The sequence below is a fragment of the Magallana gigas genome, chromosome 8, assembly GCF_963853765.1.
Source record: "Magallana gigas chromosome 8, xbMagGiga1.1, whole genome shotgun sequence".
Taxonomy (NCBI): Eukaryota; Metazoa; Mollusca; class Bivalvia; order Ostreida; family Ostreidae; genus Magallana; species Magallana gigas.
The window spans coordinates 23,230,360-23,252,528 of NC_088860.1; the positions used below are offsets into that span (position 1 = coordinate 23,230,360).

The window sequence follows — 22,169 nt, forward strand, 5'->3', positions numbered from 1 at the left end:
CAAAAATATGCCACTGTACTAAAATAAGAACTAAATACTTGGGTTTTGGAGGGGGGGGGGGGGGGGGGCGGAAATCAATATGGAAATATGGTTCCTTACATAACTATAGATAATTATGTAAACGGTGAACACAACTTGGAGAACTTGGGTTTTGGAGGGGGGGGGGGGCAGAAATCAATATGGAAATATGGTTCCTTACATAACTATAGATAATTATGTAAACGGTTAACACAACTTGGAGAACACGGTGTGTATTACTTATTACTATATATTCTGTAATAAATGTCATGTTATCATCAAAAGTCACGTGATCAACGTCCTGCCTCAGTGATAAAAACTGCAAATTGTGGTCTTGATATCATAGAAACAATAATTATTGGCATTCATTATTTCGATTATGTTTCCAAGCATATCTGGTTTGTTTTCTAGAAGAAACGAGCCTTTTTTGTAACTTTTTAACACTCTGCTACCTTTTATGTTTGTGTTCAACGTACATGTAGTTTGTATTTGACTGATAAAAAGATAATTATACCGGTATATGAATGTCTCGAGAAAAAGCAGCAACCAGAAAGAGCAAGGCGCTATCGTCTTTTCTATTTTAACCATTTGTAAACGCACAGTAACTATGGTACAAATGCACATATTTCAGCTTGTCTGTAAATATTTGCCATTATCAAATCAAGAGTAATTTATAATCATTTTAACTAACATGTATAATTAACTTTTGCAAAACCTATTATAATTGTAATTTTTTTAGCAGTGTTAGCATTCTGAAAACATTTCTTTTCAGACACGTAGCATTGTTTTTGAAAGTGGGGACCAGACTCATCCAATATATCCTGACAAGCAAAAAAAAAAGGTACTTTCCAAAATCCCCAAAATCTTAATCCGTGGGGGGGTTATACCTTATAACTTCAATTTCACTGTTTATTTCCTTATTTTTAATTCAATATTTTACATAGTCACATAAAAGTGGGGGGACCAACTTCGTGTTTATTCAATTATAAAAGGGGGGCGGCCCCCTGATGCTACGTTCCTGCTTTTGTTCGGCAGTCCCACAGGTGAGTTTGTGTTATATTACAGATTGAATATTATGAGAACCACTCTGGCCAATTTTCGCCATAATTTAATAAAATTTTAAGTTTAAACTTCACTGGTATTTTATTTTGTTCTATGTAGCTGTCTTCAGTAATCTTTTGATAGTTGTTTTTTTTCAAAACACTCAAAGAAAGGCTCTTTTTAACCGTTTTAACAAGTCTTTGATTGCAAAACCATATATCAGGTACATGGACATCAGAAATAAATCTAAATCGTTGGTTGAGCAAAGAAGCTTGTAAGTTCATTAACAACATAGAAAACACAAATTGTACTTATGTTTATACATGTTTATACAATCATGTTTATACACAATGTTACATAATGTCTATGTACATGACGTGATTTCACATATTAAGTACCCTCAGTTCTTTATCTTTTCTTGTAAAATGTAAAATGCATCATTCTCAGGTTGATAAAGACTTTTCAATGTTTAATTGTTGTTGTTTTTTTTTATTTTCTATGATCCGCTCAAACACGAATAGATCGCCGCCATTTGTATCTGATACGGTTGACTGTGGTACCGGTCCTCGTGTTCGAAATGTCTGAAACCGGTAGGTTGGTCCTTGTCTTTTACTGTAATTCATGGTCAACATCCCAGTCTCACTGTTATATTTCATAAACACGTCTATAAAATAAGATCATAATCATTTTAACATTACACATTTTAGTTGAGCCCCAGTGTATATTGTTTAAATTGCAAGCCTTACTTTTGTACAGGAGGGATTCGAAAATATTGTCTTCTTTTTGAACCTGTAACTCCAATATAAACCGCTCGTCCAACTTCTCTGTGTTGTAATCAGTATGTTCCTGCAATATAAGTAAACCCATAGAAATCCATATAATGCACATGTACTTATGTATCTTTGCATTGAAACCTCGTAAAGATATATTCCTGCGACACCAGTAAATCTATAGTATCATGTGGTAACCCGTTACATGTACCTGTGTTTTAACAAAATACTATTCTTTATTGCATGATGTATATTCCTTTTTTTTCCTTTTGAAATTTTGATAGATACCCTCAAAAGAACATTAGAATCGCCAATCACATCGTATCTGCCAAACTGGGCCACGAAACCATATCGAATATTGGTCACGTGATCATCATCCGTTACCATGCAGTTGAAAAACCTCACAAGGAAACGAACTACAATAGTACAAAGAAATATTATTAATGGGTTAATAATTCTGCATGAAAACCGACACTGAGACACTATCGCTTGTTTGCAAACAAAATGGCATGCAAGAGCTCAGACATAAAATTTTGTATCAAGACTTTGAAATGGTGCAGATATTTTACGGAAGTTTTTAAATGGAAATGTTGAAAAAAAAATCAATGGGATTTAGTATCGTAGGCGGAAATCGGATTTTAAAAAAACGCAACGTACTGATGGGTTTGAAATTATTGATAAATTTTTAAGTAGTGTTGATTTTTTTGATAACCAAAATTATTCTGTATGCTTTGACGCATGTATCAGATTTAAGGTGAAAAAAAACTTTGATCTCTTAACTTCATAGGAATATTTATAACAAACAAATGAAAATTATAATTCAGTTCATAAGAGAAACTCAAACTACAATATTAAATACGAGTATCTGCTTTCAGAAGAATGGACTGTTTGAGCAATTACATTTGAATTTTAAATGAGCAAATGAAATATATTACTAGGATATTACTTTATTCCGCTATTCAACCAGTTTGCATCAAATTAACGCAAACATCGAATTGCTAGCATAGTTTTATTTAGTTTACATATGTCCGAAAAATAAAAGCGAGATTTTAAATTCCGCAAGGTGTTCTTATCGCGATTTTACGTGAATATTAATTCCTCGCGTTTAATTAGGAATCTACAGTAGGCTTACATTGGTCGTTGCTTTTGTGGGACTCTGTCATTGGTTTTCCTTTCAAAGTCATGTCCACAGTGTCGGCATACACATACAGTCCGGTTACACTTGCAATGTGGATATGATAAGGAATGAAGTCGTCCTGATGCCATTTAAAATTTTTCACTTCCCTCGAAAATCTGTCATTTAAAGATAACATTGAAAACTCCCGCAACATCTGTGGCACAGGATGACCAGGTGAAGTATTCCGGATCACCACGTGTCTTTCTTGGATTTTATGTCCGCCCTCACACTGTTCCCATCTCCAGGTTTTCTAATTTATCATAAAATTGATTTTTCACGATTACACTATTTTGTATATTCATTTTCAATCAAAATGTACAAGTATTTGTAACTATACATCAATAAAGATTATTGAAGGACTAAATTTAAAAACATTTAATTTCCCTTATTTGCAAAACTTATCATTATTTCAAATATTAAGAACAATTAACTGCATACCAGCTTCACCACTGAGAAATTTGCGACTCGTTCAAGTACTCTGTCCATTTCTTCTTCACTCATTTGTTTCACATCCACCTCGTTTATTTCTAGTATTCTGTCATATGCTCTGTATACAAAATGCATTTTCGTAGTTTATACTTCAATTTCCTTTTGTTTACTTATAAGAATTGAATTAACAATGTTTACAGAAAAGAAATCTTAGTCCTAATTGAAAAGCACAATTTTGCAACATTATGTTACAAGGAGTGGGGGTCTGATAAATAGCTTTTTAACAATTTATGAAAGAATGTCTTTTGTCGTGTAATATAATCTGACGATCAGAATGTCAGTTTGTAGAAAACAACATGATGGCTACCTGTACCTGATTAGACTGCTGAGTGCGCTGTGAGTATCCGTGACCACGTGGTAAACATCGCGATGGCTGATTGGGTTTTTGACTGACTGCAGGCTGAATAGCGTGTCCCGGTCCCAAAGACGTTTGAACATTCTGGTTCGTTTGTCTCTTCTAACGAGTGTTGATCCCGGTCTCTCAGAATCATTACTTGAGCTGCTGGATGTCTATTTCAAAATATACTAGAAGTAGAAACATTTGGTAGCATGGTTGAAAGCCACCGTGTACCCTTAAATATCTGCTGCCATTAAATCTTTTTTTCTAGTTTTACTTTTAAAAATTTTGATATGTAGAATGATTAACTGGAGTATTTCTAACGGTCAGTCATTATTTTAACGCTAGTTAAACAGATACAAAACACACAGTTATAAAAAAAAAAAAGGAGTTTGCCATTTCTTTTTTACCTAGTTGGTATATAAAGGTAAAAACTTTTTCTTATTATTTTTTATCTGCAACTTTATTATGACCATAGTAAACAGTTTCTACCGTCACCACTTTTTTCAATAAATATTGTATTTTTTCTAATCAGTAACATAGATGTAAACAAAAAATGACAGAAGTCTTGTTTACATACTAAGTAACAAGGGATTGTGAGCTCCGTATTTCGTTTATGACTCGCCAACTAGCTGTAACATTTTGGCTGACCATTACAAATACCGTTGTTAAAGGGACATGGTGACGCACAAACCCATGATTCAGCAAAATTAATATCGAATTTTTACACGATTTCCACATATTTTATATATCATATGAAAAGATGAACTTCTGTAAAATTACGGAGTTTAAAAGTAAATAAATCATATTAAAAAGAGAAACATAGAATAACGCGTTAGGCCAACACAAAAATATTGAGTTTTCCTTCCGCTTCATAGCCACGCAAGCGCAGGGGAATGTAAATACTGCAGCGTGGCATACATCATGAGCCAGAAACCTCTCACTGAAACATGATGTCTTCAAGAACTTTATATCTATTAATATGCATTCTCTATAAATGCATATTTCTTACCACAGTCATCGAATAGCTTCAAATTCAAATTCTTTTTTCAGTGTGTCAATCCCATTGTAACTATTTTTAGACAGAAATCGTAATCACGTGAAACTAAACCAATGTCCAAAACAACTCGGTTTGTTTACATGTGCAATTTCCGGATGAGTTTTAATGACCTGTAAATTCATATATAGATGGTGACTTATGATGCGCGAAACTTCCGTATGAGGAAATCTCGAGGAGCTCTTTTTATTTCCGTTGTCATAATCAAAAAGTAAAACATCATATTATAATTTGAAAAGTAACATTCGAAGAAAAAAATCGTGACCATGCCCTTTGAAAGATACATGTACCTTTATGTTATGTTTATCAAACGGCATTATTGTATGATAATCTAAGATAATTAATATTCTCAGTTTAAATTATTTAAGAAACACTGTTGATTTTATTTTTAATTAAAGACGCATTTAAATCATATGGTTACTTTCTAAAGTGACCTATTCTTTTAATATGAGATTCAAAGGTCTACATACTTACTGAAGAATTGGAGTCTCTGTTCCCAGATAAACAGGAGAAAAATCCGTCCAAGTTGTCACCAGCAAGGTTCTCTCGAGATTCAACTTCTGTTTTCAACAGGTCTTGTGGGTTCCAAGTAGTTAAGACAACCGCTTTATCAAGTTGCAAGTCACGTTCTGTAGTAACTTTGCAAACCCATTGTCTTGTTTGGATTATGTTCGTCGCCATCTGTAACAAATTAAATAACTGTCATGAACGCAATTTTTATTATTGAAATAAATATTATGGTTATAAATTCTCGAAATTTCCTTATCGATAATTGATGCACCAACACCTTCCGGTATAGACTGGAAAACCCCTTGATAAATGCATATTGGTCTACTTCCTCATAAGATTAATTATCATGTGTTTATGGGCAATCGGTTTTTAGAACGCAGTTCGCAGTTCGCAGTTCGCAATTGAATAGTGAACTGCGTTCTAAAGAAAGCAGTTCGCAATTCAAAATTTAGTGCGATTGAAAAGTGAACTGCGTTCTATAGAACGCAGTTCGCAATTCAAAATTTAGAATTCATATTTGGGGCCCGCTTGCCTTATATGCAATTGAATAGTGAACTGCGTTCTATAGAACGCAGTTCGCAATTCAAAATTTAGAATTCATACTTGGGGCCCGCTTGCCTTATATGCAATTGAATAGTGAACTGCGTTCTATAGAACGCAGTTCGCAATTCAAAATTTAGTGCGATTGAATAGTGAACTGCGTTCTATAGAACGCAGTTCGCAATTCAAAATTTAGAATTCATATTTGGGGCCCGTTTGCCTTATATGCAATTGAATAGTGAACTGCGTTCTATAGAACGCAGTTCGCAATTCAAAATTTAGAATTCATACTTGGGGCCCGCTTGCCTTATATGCAATTGAATAGTGAACTGCGTTCTATAGAACGCAGTTCGCCATTCAAAATTTAGAATTCATATTTGGGGCCCGCTTGCCTTATATGCAATTGAATAGTGAACTGCGTTCTATAGAACGCAGTTCGCAATTCAAAATTTAGAATTCATACTTGGGGCCCGCTTGCCTTATATGCAATTGAATAGTGAACTGCGTTCTATAGAACGCAGTTCGCAATTCAAAATTTAGAATTCATATTTGGGGCCCGCTTGCCTTATATGCAATTGAATAGTGAACTGCGTTCTATAGAACGCAGTTCGCAATTCAAAATTTAGAATTCATATTTGGGACCCGCTTGCCTTATATGCAATTGAATAGTGAACTGCGTTCTATAGAACGCAGTTCGCAATTCAAAATTTAGAATTCATATTTGGGGCCCGCGTTCTATAGAACGCAGTTCGCAATTCAAAATTTAGAATTCATACTTGGGGCCCGCTTGCCTTATATGCAATTGAATAGTGAACTGCGTTCTATAGAACGAAGTTCGCCATTCAAAATTTAGAATTCATATTTGGGGCCCGCTTGCCTTATATGCAATTGAATAGTGAACTGCGTTCTATAGAACGCAGTTCGCAATTCAAAATTTAGAATTCATATTTGGGGCCCGCTTGCCTTATATGCAATTGAATAGTGAACTGCGTTCTATAGAACGCAGTTCGCAATTCAAAATTTAGAATTCATACTTGGGGCCCGCTTGCCTTATATGCAATTGAATAGTGAACTGCGTTCTATAGAACGCAGTTTGCAATTCAAAATTTAGAATTCATATTTGGGGCCCGCTTGCCTTATATGCAATTGAATAGTGAACTGCGTTCTATAGAACGCAGTTCGCAATTCAAAATTTAGAATTCATATTTGGGACCCGCTTGCCTTATATGCAATTGAATAGTGAACTGCGTTCTATAGAACGCAGTTCGCAATTCAAAATTTAGAATTCATATTTGGGGCCCGCGTTCTATAGAACGCAGTTCGCAATTCAAAATTTAGAATTCATACTTGGGGCCCGCTTGCCTTATATGCAATTGAATAGTGAACTGCGTTCTATAGAACGCAGTTCACAATTCAAAATTTAGAATCCATACTGGGGCCCGCTTGCCTTATATGCAATTGAATAGTGAACTGCGTTCTATAGAACGCAGTTCGCAATTCAAAATTTAGAATTCATATTTGGGGCCCGTTTGCCTTATATGCAATTGAATAGTGAACTGCGTTCTATAGAACGCAGTTCGCAATTCAAAATTTAGAATTCATACTTGGGGCCCGCTTGCCTTATATGCAATTGAATAGTGAACTGCGTTCTATAGAACGCAGTTCGCCATTCAAAATTTAGAATTCATATTTGGGGCCCGCTTGCCTTATATGCAATTGAATAGTGAACTGCGTTCTATAGAACGCAGTTCGCAATTCAAAATTTAGAATTCATACTTGGGGCCCGCTTGCCTTATATGCAATTGAATAGTGAACTGCGTTCTATAGAACGCAGTTCGCAATTCAAAATTTAGAATTCATATTTGGGGCCCGCTTGCCTTATATGCAATTGAATAGTGAACTGCGTTCTATAGAACGCAGTTCGCAATTCAAAATTTAGAATTCATATTTGGGACCCGCTTGCCTTATATGCAATTGAATAGTGAACTGCGTTCTATAGAACGCAGTTCGCAATTCAAAATTTAGAATTCATATTTGGGGCCCGCGTTCTATAGAACGCAGTTCGCAATTCAAAATTTAGAATTCATACTTGGGGCCCGCTTGCCTTATATGCAATTGAATAGTGAACTGCGTTCTATAGAACGAAGTTCGCCATTCAAAATTTAGAATTCATATTTGGGGCCCGCTTGCCTTATATGCAATTGAATAGTGAACTGCGTTCTATAGAACGCAGTTCGCAATTCAAAATTTAGAATTCATATTTGGGGCCCGCTTGCCTTATATGCAATTGAATAGTGAACTGCGTTCTATAGAACGCAGTTCGCAATTCAAAATTTAGAATTCATACTTGGGGCCCGCTTGCCTTATATGCAATTGAATAGTGAACTGCGTTCTATAGAACGCAGTTCGCAATTCAAAATTTAGAATTCATATTTGGGGCCCGCTTGCCTTATATGCAATTGAATAGTGAACTGCGTTCTATAGAACGCAGTTCGCAATTCAAAATTTAGAATTCATATTTGGGACCCGCTTGCCTTATATGCAATTGAATAGTGAACTGCGTTCTATAGAACGCAGTTCGCAATTCAAAATTTAGAATTCATATTTGGGGCCCGCGTTCTATAGAACGCAGTTCGCAATTCAAAATTTAGAATTCATACTTGGGGCCCGCTTGCCTTATATGCAATTGAATAGTGAACTGCGTTCTATAGAACGCAGTTCACAATTCAAAATTTAGAATTCATACTGGGGCCCGCTTGCCTTATATGCAATTGAATAGTGAACTGCGTTCTATAGAACGCAGTTCGCAATTCAAAATTTAGAATTCATATTTGGGGCCCGCTTGCCTTATATGCAATTGAATAGTGAACTGCGTTCTATAGAACGCAGTTCGCAATTCAAAATTTAGAATTCATATTTGGGACCCGCTTGCCTTATATGCAATTGAATAGTGAACTGCGTTCTATAGAACGCAGTTCGCAATTCAAAATTTAGAATTCATATTTGGGGCCCGCTTGCCTTATATGCAATTGAATAGTGAACTGCGTTCTATAGAACGCAGTTCGCAATTCAAAATTTTGAATTCATATTTGGGGCCCGCTTGCCTTATATGCAATTGAATAGTGAACTGCGTTCTATAGAACGCAGTTCGCCATTCAAAATTTAGAATTCATACTTGGGGCCCGCTTGCCTTATATGCAATTGAATAGTGAACTGCGTTCTATAGAACGCAGTTCGCAATTCAAAATTAAGAATTCATATTTGGGGCCCGCTTGCCTTATATGCAATTGAATAGTGAACTGCGTTCTATAGAACGCAGTTCGCAATTCAAAGTTTTGAATTCATATTTGGGGCCCGCTTGCCTTATATGCAATTGAATAGTGAACTGCGTTCTATAGAACGAAGTTCGCCATTCAAAATTTAGAATTCATACTGGGGCCCGCTTGCCTTATATGCAATTGAATAGTGAACTGCGTTCTATAGAACGCAGTTCGCAATTCAAAATTTAGAATTCATATTTGGGGCCCGCTTGCCTTATATGCAATTGAATAGTGAACTGCGTTCTATAGAACGCAGTTCGCAATTCAAAATTTAGAATTCATATTTGGGACCCGCTTGCCTTATATGCAATTGAATAGTGAACTGCGTTCTATAGAACGCAGTTCGCAATTCAAAATTTAGAATTCATATTTGGGGCCCGCTTGCCTTATATGCAATTGAATAGTGAACTGCGTTCTATAGAACGCAGTTCGCAATTCAAAATTTTGAATTCATATTTGGGGCCCGCTTGCCTTATATGCAATTGAATAGTGAACTGCGTTCTATAGAACGCAGTTCGCCATTCAAAATTTAGAATTCATACTTGGGGCCCGCTTGCCTTATATGCAATTGAATAGTGAACTGCGTTCTATAGAACGCAGTTCGCAATTCAAAATTAAGAATTCATATTTGGGGCCCGCTTGCCTTATATGCAATTGAATAGTGAACTGCGTTCTATAGAACGCAGTTCGCAATTCAAAGTTTTGAATTCATATTTGGGGCCCGCTTGCCTTATATGCAATTGAATAGTGAACTGCGTTCTATAGAACGCAGTTCGCCATTCAAAATTTAGAATTCATATTTGGGGCCCGCTTGCCTTATATGCAATTGAATAGTTAACTGCGTTCTATAGAACGCAGTTCGCAATTCAAAATTTAGAATTCATATTTGGGGCCCGCTTGCCTTATATGCAATTGAATAGTGAACTGCGTTCTATAGAACGCAGTTCGCAATTCAAAATTTAGAATTCATATTTGGGACCCGCTTGCCTTATATGCAATTGAATAGTGAACTGCGTTCTATAGAACGCAGTTCGCAATTCAAAATTTAGAATTCATATTTGGGGCCCGCGTTCTATAGAACGCAGTTCGCCATTCAAAATTTAGAATTCATATTTGGGGCCCGCTTGCCTTATATGCAATTGAATAGTGAACTGCGTTCTATAGAACGCAGTTCGCCATTCAAAATTTAGAATTCATACTTGGGGCCCGCTTGCCTTATATGCAATTGAATAGTGAACTGCGTTCTATAGAACGCAGTTCGCAATTCAAAATTAAGAATTCATATTTGGGGCCCGCTTGCCTTATATGCAATTGAATAGTGAACTGCGTTCTATAGAACGCAGTTCGCAATTCAAAGTTTTGAATTCATATTTGGGGCCCGCTTGCCTTATATGCAATTGAATAGTGAACTGCGTTCTATAGAACGCAGTTCGCCATTCAAAATTTAGAATTCATATTTGGGGCCCGCTTGCCTTATATGCAATTGAATAGTTAACTGCGTTCTATAGAACGCAGTTCGCCATTCAAAATTTAGAATTCATACTTGGGGCCCGCTTGCCTTATATGCAATTGAATATTGAACTGCGTTCTATAGAACGCAGTTCGCAATTCAAAATTAAGAATTCATATTTGGGGCCCGCTTGCCTTATATGCAATTGAATAGTGAACTGCGTTCTATAGAACGCAGTTCGCAATTTAAAGTTTTGAATTCATATTTGGGGCCCGCTTGCCTTATATGCAATTGAATAGTGAACTGCGTTCTATAGAACGCAGTTCGCCATTCAAAATTTAGAATTCATATTTGGGGCCCGCTTGCCTTATATGCAATTGAATAGTGAACTGCGTTCTATAGAACGCAGTTCGCAATTCAAAATTTAGAATTCATACTTGGGGCCCGCTTGCCTTATATGCAATTGAATAGTGAACTGCGTTCTATCTAGAACGCAGTTCGCAATTCAAAATTTAGAATTCATACTTGGGGCCCGCTTGCCTTATATGCAATTGAAGAGTGAACTGCGTTCTATCTAGAACGCAGTTCGCAATTCATTTTTGGGGCCGGAATTTTCGGGGACATCTACTAGTGGTATTTCACTACCACTGTGAAATTTGGTGATGCAGTAATCTATAGTTTTTGAGATCTGTATGGTGTCCGGATAGGGCCATTTGCATTAGCGCGACATCGCGTTCAGATAAACGAGACATTGCGCTAACACATGTACACAACACACTGTCTCGCTAACGCAACTTTGCACAACACGCCGTCGCGCTAACACAACTTTGCACAACACGCCGTCGCGCTAACACAACTTTGCTTAACACGCCGTCGCGCTAACGCAACTTTGCAAGTTTCACAGTCTAGTAGGAAGTCGTGTCCGGAAATATTAGACTGCGCATGCTGAAATATGCATGCACGCAAGCATGGATAAAAAATAAATAAAATGTACTTTGAAATATATATATTATTTTCATTTATTATCAGTGCATATGAATAAAAATATAGTTACTAGTGTGTCACTAGATAAGGATATGAATTTCGTGGATCATTGTTTAGTTGATCCACGAAATTAAATATTCATTGAAGTGCAATTTTAATTAACATTTTGTATTGATAGGTTCATTGGCCACTAATTTACGTATACTTGATATTGTGATTTTCACTTTATCCACGAAAATTGATGCCCTTGAATATCAATGAAACTACAGTATTCAATTGCATATAAGCCCGATTCTCAGAAACTATAGATAACTGCATCACCATATTTTCACAGTGGTAGTGAAATACCACTAGTAGATGCCCCTGAAAAATTCAGGTCCCGAATATGAATTCTAAATTTTGATTTGCGAATTGCTTTCTAGATAGAGCGCAGTTCACTATTCAATTGCATATAAGCCCGATTCTTAAACATAGGTAATAACAGATTACAAAGCTCACCGAGACGAGGGATCACCTTTTTGAGGAATCACCTTTATGAGACCACCTTTATCATATTATTTGAAAATCATAGTTAATGATATTGGATATACATGGATACTGTTTTGACAAAATATCGTATAACAATATCATATAATAAAAATTGTATAATAATCATATGTTCATTTCATAGGGTATTATATGATACAATGTTTATCAATACGATAATATAAAATACTATATTGCATCCTATGATACCAGTACAATATATATCATATATTACAATAAAATACTGTAATACATAATGATGAAATATGATATTGTAACATATGATATGACATTGTATCTTGTTATACATTATTGTATTTGATCACATAATACAATATCATAATATATTATGATATTGATATGATATGATACATTATAATAATATATGATACAATATCATATCACATAATGCATCACAATATTATACTGTATAATATTATAGCATGATATTGCATTGTATGATATTGTATAATATTTAATACAATGTAGGATATTGTATCATATGATACAATAAAATTAGCTACAACATTGTATCATATCAATTGATACAATATCATGTGATATAGTACTATATTATATCATACAATATCATAGTATACTTTATTGTATTATATGATACAATATCACATTATACAATATCATATAATACATTTCATATATTGATATAATAATATATTATATAAACCAATCTCATTTTATACAATATCGTATCATATGATATGATATATATTATACAATATCATATCATATGATACTATATTATGTTGCAATATCATATGAAATAGCATGTGATAAAATATAATATAAGTGATATTATACAATATCATATTATACAATATTGTATCATAATAAACAATACTATACATAACAATATCACAATACAATATCATATCATAATGTACAAAAAAAATTGATACAATATCATATCGTGTTATAATATTGTATCATATAAAACAACAGTGTATCATATCATACAATACTATATCATAGGAATCATATTATATCATTTAACAACGAACACATCTATCAAGCAGGTTTTAGATAGGATAATTTTTTTAGCAACTTTGATAATGGAGATCTGCATCTGAAGCTACCTCTGCAGTTCATTAATATTATAGTTAAATCAACTATGCAAGCTATTATCTATAAAATTTGTGACCTATTCCAAAAAAACAAATCTCATCCAGCATCCGAAACATACGCCTCAGATTCAGCATTCAAGCCTGCCAGGTGCATCAGTATCATAAGACGTATCATCCATGCAAGTTTTATGAAGTTAGGACCAGTAGTAACTAAGATATAATCATCAGAGGGCACCTGCTCAAAAAACTTTAACAAACTCTTAAAACCTTAACCTCCTTCAGCATCCGAAACCTATGGCTCAGATTCAGCATTCATGCCTGTCAGGTGCATCAGTATTATAAGACGCACCATCCATATAAGTTTGGTGAAGTTAAGACCAGTGATAACTAAGTTATAATCATCAAAGGGCACCTGCTCCAAAACTTTAACCAGCTATAAAAACCTTAACCTCATCCAGCATCCGAAACTTATGGCTCAGATTCGGCATTCCTTCCTGTCAGAGGCATCAGTATCATACGACACACCATCTATGCAAGTTTGGTGAAGTTAGGACCAGTAATAACTAAGATATAATCATCAAAGGGCACCTGCTCAAAAACTTTAACCAGCTCTTAAAACCTTAACCTCATCCAGCATCTGAAACCTATGGCTCAGATTCAGCATTCAAGCCTGCCAGGTATATCAGTATCATAAGACGCACCATCTATGCAAATTTAGTTTAGTTAGGACCAGTAATAACTAAGATATAATCATCAAAGGGCACCTGCTCCAAAAACGTTAACCAGCTCTAAAAACCTTAACCTCATCCAGCATCTGAAACCTATGGCTCAGATTCAGCATTCAAGCCTGCCAGGTATATCAGTATCATAAGACGCACCATCTATGCAAATTTAGTGAAGTTAGGACCAGTAATAACTAAGATATAATCATCAAAGGGCACCTGCTCCAAAAACGTTAACCAGCTCTAAAAACCTTAACCTCATCCAGCATCTGAAACCTAAGGCTCAGATTCAGCATTAAAGCATGTCTGATGCATTAGTATCATAAGATGCACCATCCATGCAAGTTTGGTAAAGTTAGGACCAGTAGTAACCTATAAATTGCTATCAAAGGGCACCTGCACCAAAAACTCTAACTTGCTCCAAAAACCTTAACCTCCTCCAGCATCTGAAACTCATGGCCCTGATTCAGTATTCAGGTCTTTCAAGTCCATGAGTAGGTCAAGATGCATCATCCATGCAAGTTTGGTGAAGATAGGACAAGTAATAACTTAGATACAGGACCTACAACAAAAACTTTAACCAGGTTCGGACACCGACGCCGACGCCGAGGGTATAGCATAAGCTCCCCCCGACTTCGTTTCGGTGAGCTAAAAACTACCCAAATATGAATTCTAAATTTGAATTGCAACCTGAGTTCTAGATAGAACGCAGTTCACTATTCAATTGCATATAAGGCAAGCGGGCCTCAAATATGAATTCTAAATTTTGAATTGCGAACTGCGTTCTAGATAAAACGCAGTTCACTATTCAATTGCATATAAGGCAAGCGGGCCTCAAATATGAATTCTAAATTTTGAATTGCGAACTGCGTTCTAGATAGAACGCAGTTCACTATTCAATCGCACTAAATTTTGAATTGCGAACTGCGTTCTATAGAACGCAGTTCACTATTCAATTGCATATAAGGCAAGCGGGTCCCAAATATGAATTCTAAATTTTGAATTGCGAACTGCGTTCTATAGAATACAGTTCACTATTCAATTTCATATAAGGCAAGCGGGCCCCAAGTATGAATTCTAAATTTTGAATTGTTCTAGATAGAACGCAGTTCACTTTTCAATTGCATATAAGGCAAGCGGGCCCCAAATATGAATTCTAAATTTTGAATTGCGAACTGCGTTCTATAGAACGCAGTTCACTATTCAATTGCATATAAGGCAAGCGGGCCCCAAATATGAATTCTAAATTTTGAATTGCGAACTGCGTTCTATAGAACGCAGTTCACTATTCAATTGCATATAAGGCAAGCGAGTCCCAAATATGAATTCTAAATTTTGAATTGCGAACTGCGTTCTATAGAACGCAGTTCACTATTCAATTGCATATAAGGCAAGCGGGCCCCAAGTATGAATTCTAAATTTTGAATTGCGAACTGCGTTCTATAGAACGCAGTTCACTACTGTAGATTCCTTATTTTACGCGAGTACTTAATTCCGCGATTCAATAATTTACCAACAAATCGCGAGAACATAAAATCGCGAATGCCGAAATTTTATCGTAGTTTCATGTAGTTTTCATGTGTCCCGAAATTAAAAGCGAGATTCTAGAATTCGCGAGATGGGCTTCTCGCGATTTTACGCGGATATTAATTCCTCGCGTTTAATTAGGAATTTACAGTATTCAATTGCATGTAAGGCAAGCGGGCCCCAAATATGAATTCTAAATTTTGAATTGCGAACTGCGTTCTATAGAACGCAGTTCACTATTCAATTGCATGTAAGGCAAGCGGGCCCCAAATATGAATTCTAAATTTTGAATTGCGAACTGCGTTCTATAGAACGCAGTTCACTATTCAATTGCATGTAAGGCAAGCGGGCCCCAAATATGAATTCTAAATTTTGAATTGCGAACTGCGTTCTATAGAACGCAGTTCACTATTCAATTGCATGTAAGGCAAGCGGGCCCCAAATATGAATTCTAAATTTTGAATTGCGAACTGCGTTCTATAGAACGCAGTTCACTATTCAATTGCATGTAAGGCAAGCGGGTCCCAAATATGAATTCTAAATTTTGAATTGCGAACTGCGTTCTATAGAACGCAGTTCACTATTCAATTGCATATAAGGCAAGCGGGCCCCAAGTATGAATTCTAAATTTTGAATTGCGAACTGCGTTCTATAGAACGCAGTTCACTATTCAATTGAATATAAGGCAAGCGGGCCCCAAATATGAATTCTAAATTTTGAATTGCGAACTGCGTTCTATAGAACGCAGTTCACTATTCAATTGCATATAAGGCAAGCGGGCCCCAAATATGAATTCTAAATTTTGAATTGCGAACTGCGTTCTATAGAACGCAGTTCACTATTCAATTGCATGTAAGGCAAGCGGGTCCCAAATATGAATTCTAAATTTTGAATTGCGAACTGCGTTCTATAGAACGCAGTTCACTATTCAATTGCATGTAAGGCAAGCGGGCCCCAAATATGAATTCTAAATTTTGAATTGCGAACTGCGTTCTATAGAACGCAGTTCACTATTCAATTGCATGTAAGGCAAGAGGGCCCCAAATATGAATTCTAAATTTTGAATTGCGAACTGCGTTCTATAGAACGCAGTTCACTATTCAATTGCATATAAGGCAAGCGGGCCCCAAGTATGAATTCTTAATTTTGAATTGCGAACTGCGTTCTATAGAACGCAGTTCACTATTCAATTGCATATAAGGCAAGCGGGCCCCAAATATGAATTCTAAATTTTGAATTGCGAACTGCGTTCTATAGAACGCAGTTCACTATTCAATTGCATATAAGGCAAGCGGGCCCCAAATATGAATTCTAAATTTTGAATTGCGAACTGCATTCTATAGAACGCAGTTCACTATTCAATTGCATATAAGGCAAGAGGGCCCCAAATATGAATTCTAAATTTTGAATTGCGAACTGCGTTCTATAGAACGCAGTTCACTATTCAATTGCATATAAGGCAAGCGGGCCCCAAATATGAATTCTAAATTTTGAATTGCGAACTGCGTTCTATAGAACGCAGTTCACTATTCAATTGCATATAAGGCAAGCGGGCCCCAAATATGAATTCTAAATTTTGAATTGCGAACTGCGTTCTATAGAACGCAGTTCACTATTCAATTGCATATAAGGCAAGCGGGCCCCAAATATGAATTCTAAATTTTGAATTGCGAACTGCGTTCTATAGAACGCAGTTCACTATTCAATTGGATATAAGGCAAGCAGGCCCCAAATATGAATTCTAAATTTTGAATTGCGAACTGCGTTCTATAGAACGCAGTTCACTATTCAATTGCATATAAGGCAAGCGGGCCCCAAATATGAATTCTAAATTTTGAATTGCGAACTGCGTTCTATAGAACGCAGTTCACTATTCAATTGCATATAAGGCAAGCGGGCCCCAAATATGAATTCTAAATTTTGAATTGCGAACTGCGTTCTATAGAACGCAGTTCACTATTCAATTGCATATAAGGCAAGCGGGTCCCAAATATGAATTCTAAATTTTGAATTGCGAACTGCGTTCTATAGAACGCAGTTCACTATTCAATTGCATGTAAGGCAAGCGGGCCCCAAATATGAATTCTAAATTTTGAATTGCGAACTGCGTTCTATAGAACGCAGTTCACTATTCAATTGCATGTGAGGCAAGAGGGCCCCAAATATGAATTCTACATTTTGAATTGCGAACTGCGTTCTATAGAACGCAGTTCACTATTCAATTGCATATAAGGCAAGCGGGCCCCAAGTATGAATTCTAAATTTTGAATTGCGAACTGCGTTCTATAGAACGCAGTTCACTATTCAATTGCATGTAAGGCAAGCGGGCCCCAAATATGAATTCTAAATTTTGAATTGCGAACTGCGTTCTATAGAACGCAGTTCACTATTCAATTGCATGTAAGGCAAGCGGGCCCCAAATATGAATTCTAAATTTTGAATTGCGAACTGCGTTCTATAGAACGCAGTTCACTATTCAATTGCATGTAAGGCAAGCGGGCCCCAAATATGAATTCTTAATTTTGAATTGCGAACTGCGTTCTATAGAACGCAGTTCACTATTCAATTGCATATAAGGCAAGCGGGCCCCAAATATGAATTCTAAATTTTGAATTGCGAACTGCGTTCTATAGAACGCAGTTCACTATTCAATTGCATATAAGGCAAGCGGGCCCCAAATATGAATTCTAAATTTTGAATTGCGAACTGCGTTCTATAGAACGCAGTTCACTATTCAATCGCACTTAATTTTGAATTGCGAACTGCGTTCTATAGAACGCAGTTCACTATTCAATTGCGAACTGCGAACTGGGAACTGCGTTCTAAAAACCGATTGCCGTGTTTATGTCACAGTTACTTAATGAAGCTTAATATTTTGTTTATCAAAATGATCTGCAATTTTCTATTAGGACATTTTTATTGTGAAATTGTAATTTATTTCTTCAATGACAAATAATATGATCTGCATGTGAAGCAGGAATTGAAATGTTTTGACTTTTTTCATATCGAGTCCGATTTTTCCCGAATTTATTTTCACACGGTTTTTATTTCAAAATAAACTTATAAATTTGTAGTAGTCATATTTTTAGAGAAATGCTATTTACATGCAAAGGCCCCGATTGAAACAAGATAATATTATTGTCGTCCTGTACAAATATTAGATTGCTATATAGTCCTTCGTCGATATGTCTTTCTATCAAAATTTAATGATTTATCTTACATGATTACGGACTAAGTTACGTGCAAAATTATTATAAATTCAGTTTTTGCAGCATTTTTTTTTCAAATTCAGCTCACATTGCCTCAACTTTACAACTATACAAAATGATTTTAAGAGCGAAGAATTTGTTTTTCACTTGTAAGTCTACTCATATTCTCTATTTTAAGATTTATGCGAAAGTTCATAAAACACACAGCTTTTTTTTTTCAAAGTTTTTGCCATACTCGGAGAGAAATACTCTCTTAAAAGGTTTTTAAAAATCAATTGATCATTCGGAAATGCAGCAAGCAAACGAAATGTGCCATCCGTCCTATAGCTAAACATTTGAGAGAGTTAAAAATGTTTTTTTTTTAAATATGTAGACAAATCAACTTATTATCATTTATATACATGTACTTCATCAATAAACTAAATTAATTTAGATTTACCATTTGGCTTCTCTTCGGCTCCACACTTTTTTCAAAAGTGCTTGAGGCTATTAAGGAAATATGATAATTTTAAAGAGCTCAAAGCAGGGTATTGGTCTGATTTTAGCTATGTCAGATTTGTCAGAAAGCTTTTGATTTTGCTGAGGGCGCGTTTTTGCGATGATTCATTTATGTACATGTACATGCATGCAATGCTTCGTTCGTTCCCACCGGCCACCAGTATTATACTTCTATGTTAAATACTGAAATCTGATTGGTTTAGAAGTTGTTAGTAATCCGTTCTATTACCCTCAGCGTTTGCAACACACTTGGCAACGGGTAACACAACAAATTGTTACATGCGCGTAAATTATGCGCGTACGGTTCGCCGTAGAATTCACTTCATTTCTATATAAAAACAGTAAAATTTTCTCTATATTAAGACATCAGTATAATAAAAATAAATAGCGCCTGTTTGGGAGGGTAACGTCGGTTGACAATGGTTGTCTCGGGGTGTCAATTTCAACAGTATTCAACACTATTCACACTTCTATTTTATTCAAAACCTTTAGCACGAAAATCCAAACAATAAACCAATGGCCTTTTTCGATTAGGGTGGTTATTATAATCATTTGATAAAAAGAAGACATTTCATTTCGAATTTTGGTGTTTTGGGGTAGCAAAGTTATTTTAAAGTGGGAAACTTTGTTTTGATGAGTTTAACATTAGTCTTTTCGATGATTCATTTTGTGTAAAATATTGCGATGTTCTTAAGTTCATTGAATTGTTATTTGAAAATAAGAACATAAATTGAGTCTTTATTTATCAGTGGTGCCAACACAAGTCTTTGCTGGTACAACTGTCATGCAACTTTTTGAGATCATAGTAAGAAGACACAGTAACTAGCAATGCAATCGGTTTTTTGAACGCAGGATGTATTGCACAAGTTTTCTTGGACTTGGACTTGAATTTGATACAAATTAACACACCTAACTTTTAATATATATATATATATATATATATATATATATATATATATATATATATATATATATATATATATATATATATATATATATAAAGAAACAGTCTAACTTATTAAAACCGAATATTTTGAGGTAAATTTTTGGAGGAGGGGATAGGGGCAATCAGGCAATAAATTACATCAGTTTCAGTATCAAAACAGGCCAAGATAACCCATACACATATTGTTTACTATATTACTATAATATAGAACCCTGTGTGTCAAGACAAGGGAACTTGGCTTGAATTGTAAAAAAAAATAAAAACAATAACAAGGAGATGCTGAATTTGCTCAAAAGTCAGTGGATAATATTTAAAGCACCTATGATTTTTACAAAGAGTGGGCGGGGTCACTGGCCTCTGTGTGTAGGGGATATTTTATGGCCAATGATATGATTACAGTAGTACATGAATTAAGCTAACAAGCTAGTTGATTAAGCTAATTTTAAATAAAAGAAATAATATTTTCATGACAGAAAGGGTTCAAAATCCCACAAAAAATTTCCTTCACCCTTAAATAGCATGCAAAGGACTATACTAGCAACTACATATCCCAAAGACAACCCAGACCTTGCTCTCAAAGACAAAGTAGAGCGCTTGTGAAGGTACCATGCGGTTTCAGGGGGAAAATCGGATCGAGAAACGGACGATAATTACAGCTTTAAAACATCTTCAGTGGGAAAAACATTTGCAAACAAAATACAAGGCCGAAGTTCAAACATAATTTTGTTGAATTAAGAATTTTAAATGATTCGGATATTGTAAGGAAGTGTTTATATCCGTGTCGTAATCAGTATAAAACCGTATAATTCTTTTTTTTAATAATTCTTTTTTTTAAAGATATTTTCTTCCTCTTGTGTAGGACGTGTGCAAGGTAATTTTAAAAGGAAAAGCGCACACAGGAAAGGAACTCTATTAGCAAAACGAAATCTCCAGTGGGAACTATAGAAACATGATAACCCATTTGCAGAATAAAATACACGATAATAAAGAGCTTAGAAATATTTTCGTACATTAATCAAGACTGTAGAGTAATTTAAGACAAATGGGAAGTATTACATATCTCTTTAAGGAAGTTTTTCATTATAATTTTGAAAAAAAATATAATTTTGATTGTTCAATGGCGTGGGTGAAAATCTCATCTAAAACTCCTATTTTTGCAATTATTAATTAATTTCTAAATTTTCGTTGAAATTATTTAGACCAGAAATGAAATCGAGTGGTTTAAAACAAGGAAATATTCATTGTTTATTATCGACTTGCATTGATTTTTTTTTTGGGGGGGGGGGGTGACCGGGCTTCTAATGGTTTTCTTTTTCTCTTGCATGTCAATAGTGTTGGAAAAAATGAATACAACCTTCTTACCCTGACAAAGAGTTAATATTATGAAAAATAAAAGTCCGACTTCTTCCTTCAGGAACAACCTAAAAGTCAGAGAAAACCATGAAATCTCCCGTAAAATGTTTGGCATAAGGTGACCAGTGGATAAACAATATATCTCTGATCACCGCGTGTTTTTAGTTTTCCTGGATTTTGTCAACTTCCACACACTTCCAATCTCTAGAATGATTTTCATTTCATAAAATAAAGTTTTCTATATGGTCGCTTATTAAGTTATCTAAACTTTTTATGGTAAATAATCGTATGATTTTGTTAAATACTAGTAATCTTTTTCAACTTGTTATTGCAGGCTGGTGCTAGATACAAGAGTTTCAAAGAAAGTACATCATTAAATATATATCTACCTGTCTGTGATAACTCTATAATATTCATTCATACACTTGCTGAAAATGATATAAATGAAAGTGGTAAGGAATCAATCTCAGAAATCATGAGGTGACCATTACTGTCATGACGTGATCAAATCTATCATAAAGCCCTTCAGACTTTATTGGATTTAGTCATGCCCCGACCAAAAATGATCACTTCTTGATACTCAAAGATTGATTCCTTAGTTCTTAAAATCAACA

The 22,169-nt window shown here is 35.2% G+C and overlaps 1 protein-coding gene across 3 annotated transcripts; it reads right to left on the minus strand.

Moving 5' to 3' along the window:
- Positions 1-1,362: 1,362 nt before the first annotated feature.
- LOC105329010 (uncharacterized) lies at positions 1,363-19,286 on the minus strand. Of its 3 annotated transcripts, none has more exons than XM_034474063.2 (8): positions 19,198-19,281; positions 5,364-5,570; positions 3,809-4,005; positions 3,445-3,553; positions 2,962-3,256; positions 2,118-2,245; positions 1,806-1,905; positions 1,363-1,723 (listed from the first exon to the last, which is right to left on the minus strand). In XM_034474063.2, the coding sequence occupies exons 1-8, from the start codon at positions 19,198-19,200 to the stop codon at positions 1,503-1,505; spliced, it is 1,260 nt and encodes a 419-aa protein (XP_034329954.2). In that variant the 5' UTR covers positions 19,201-19,281; the 3' UTR covers positions 1,363-1,502. The 3 variants fall into 3 exon arrangements, with proteins under 3 accessions (XP_034329954.2, XP_034329955.2, XP_065925514.1); XM_066069442.1 differs by having other exon boundaries at positions 1,496-1,723; positions 2,041-2,245; positions 19,198-19,286; XM_034474064.2 differs by lacking the exon at positions 19,198-19,281 and having other exon boundaries at positions 5,364-5,653.
- Between the last annotated feature and the right edge of the window lie 2,883 nt (positions 19,287-22,169).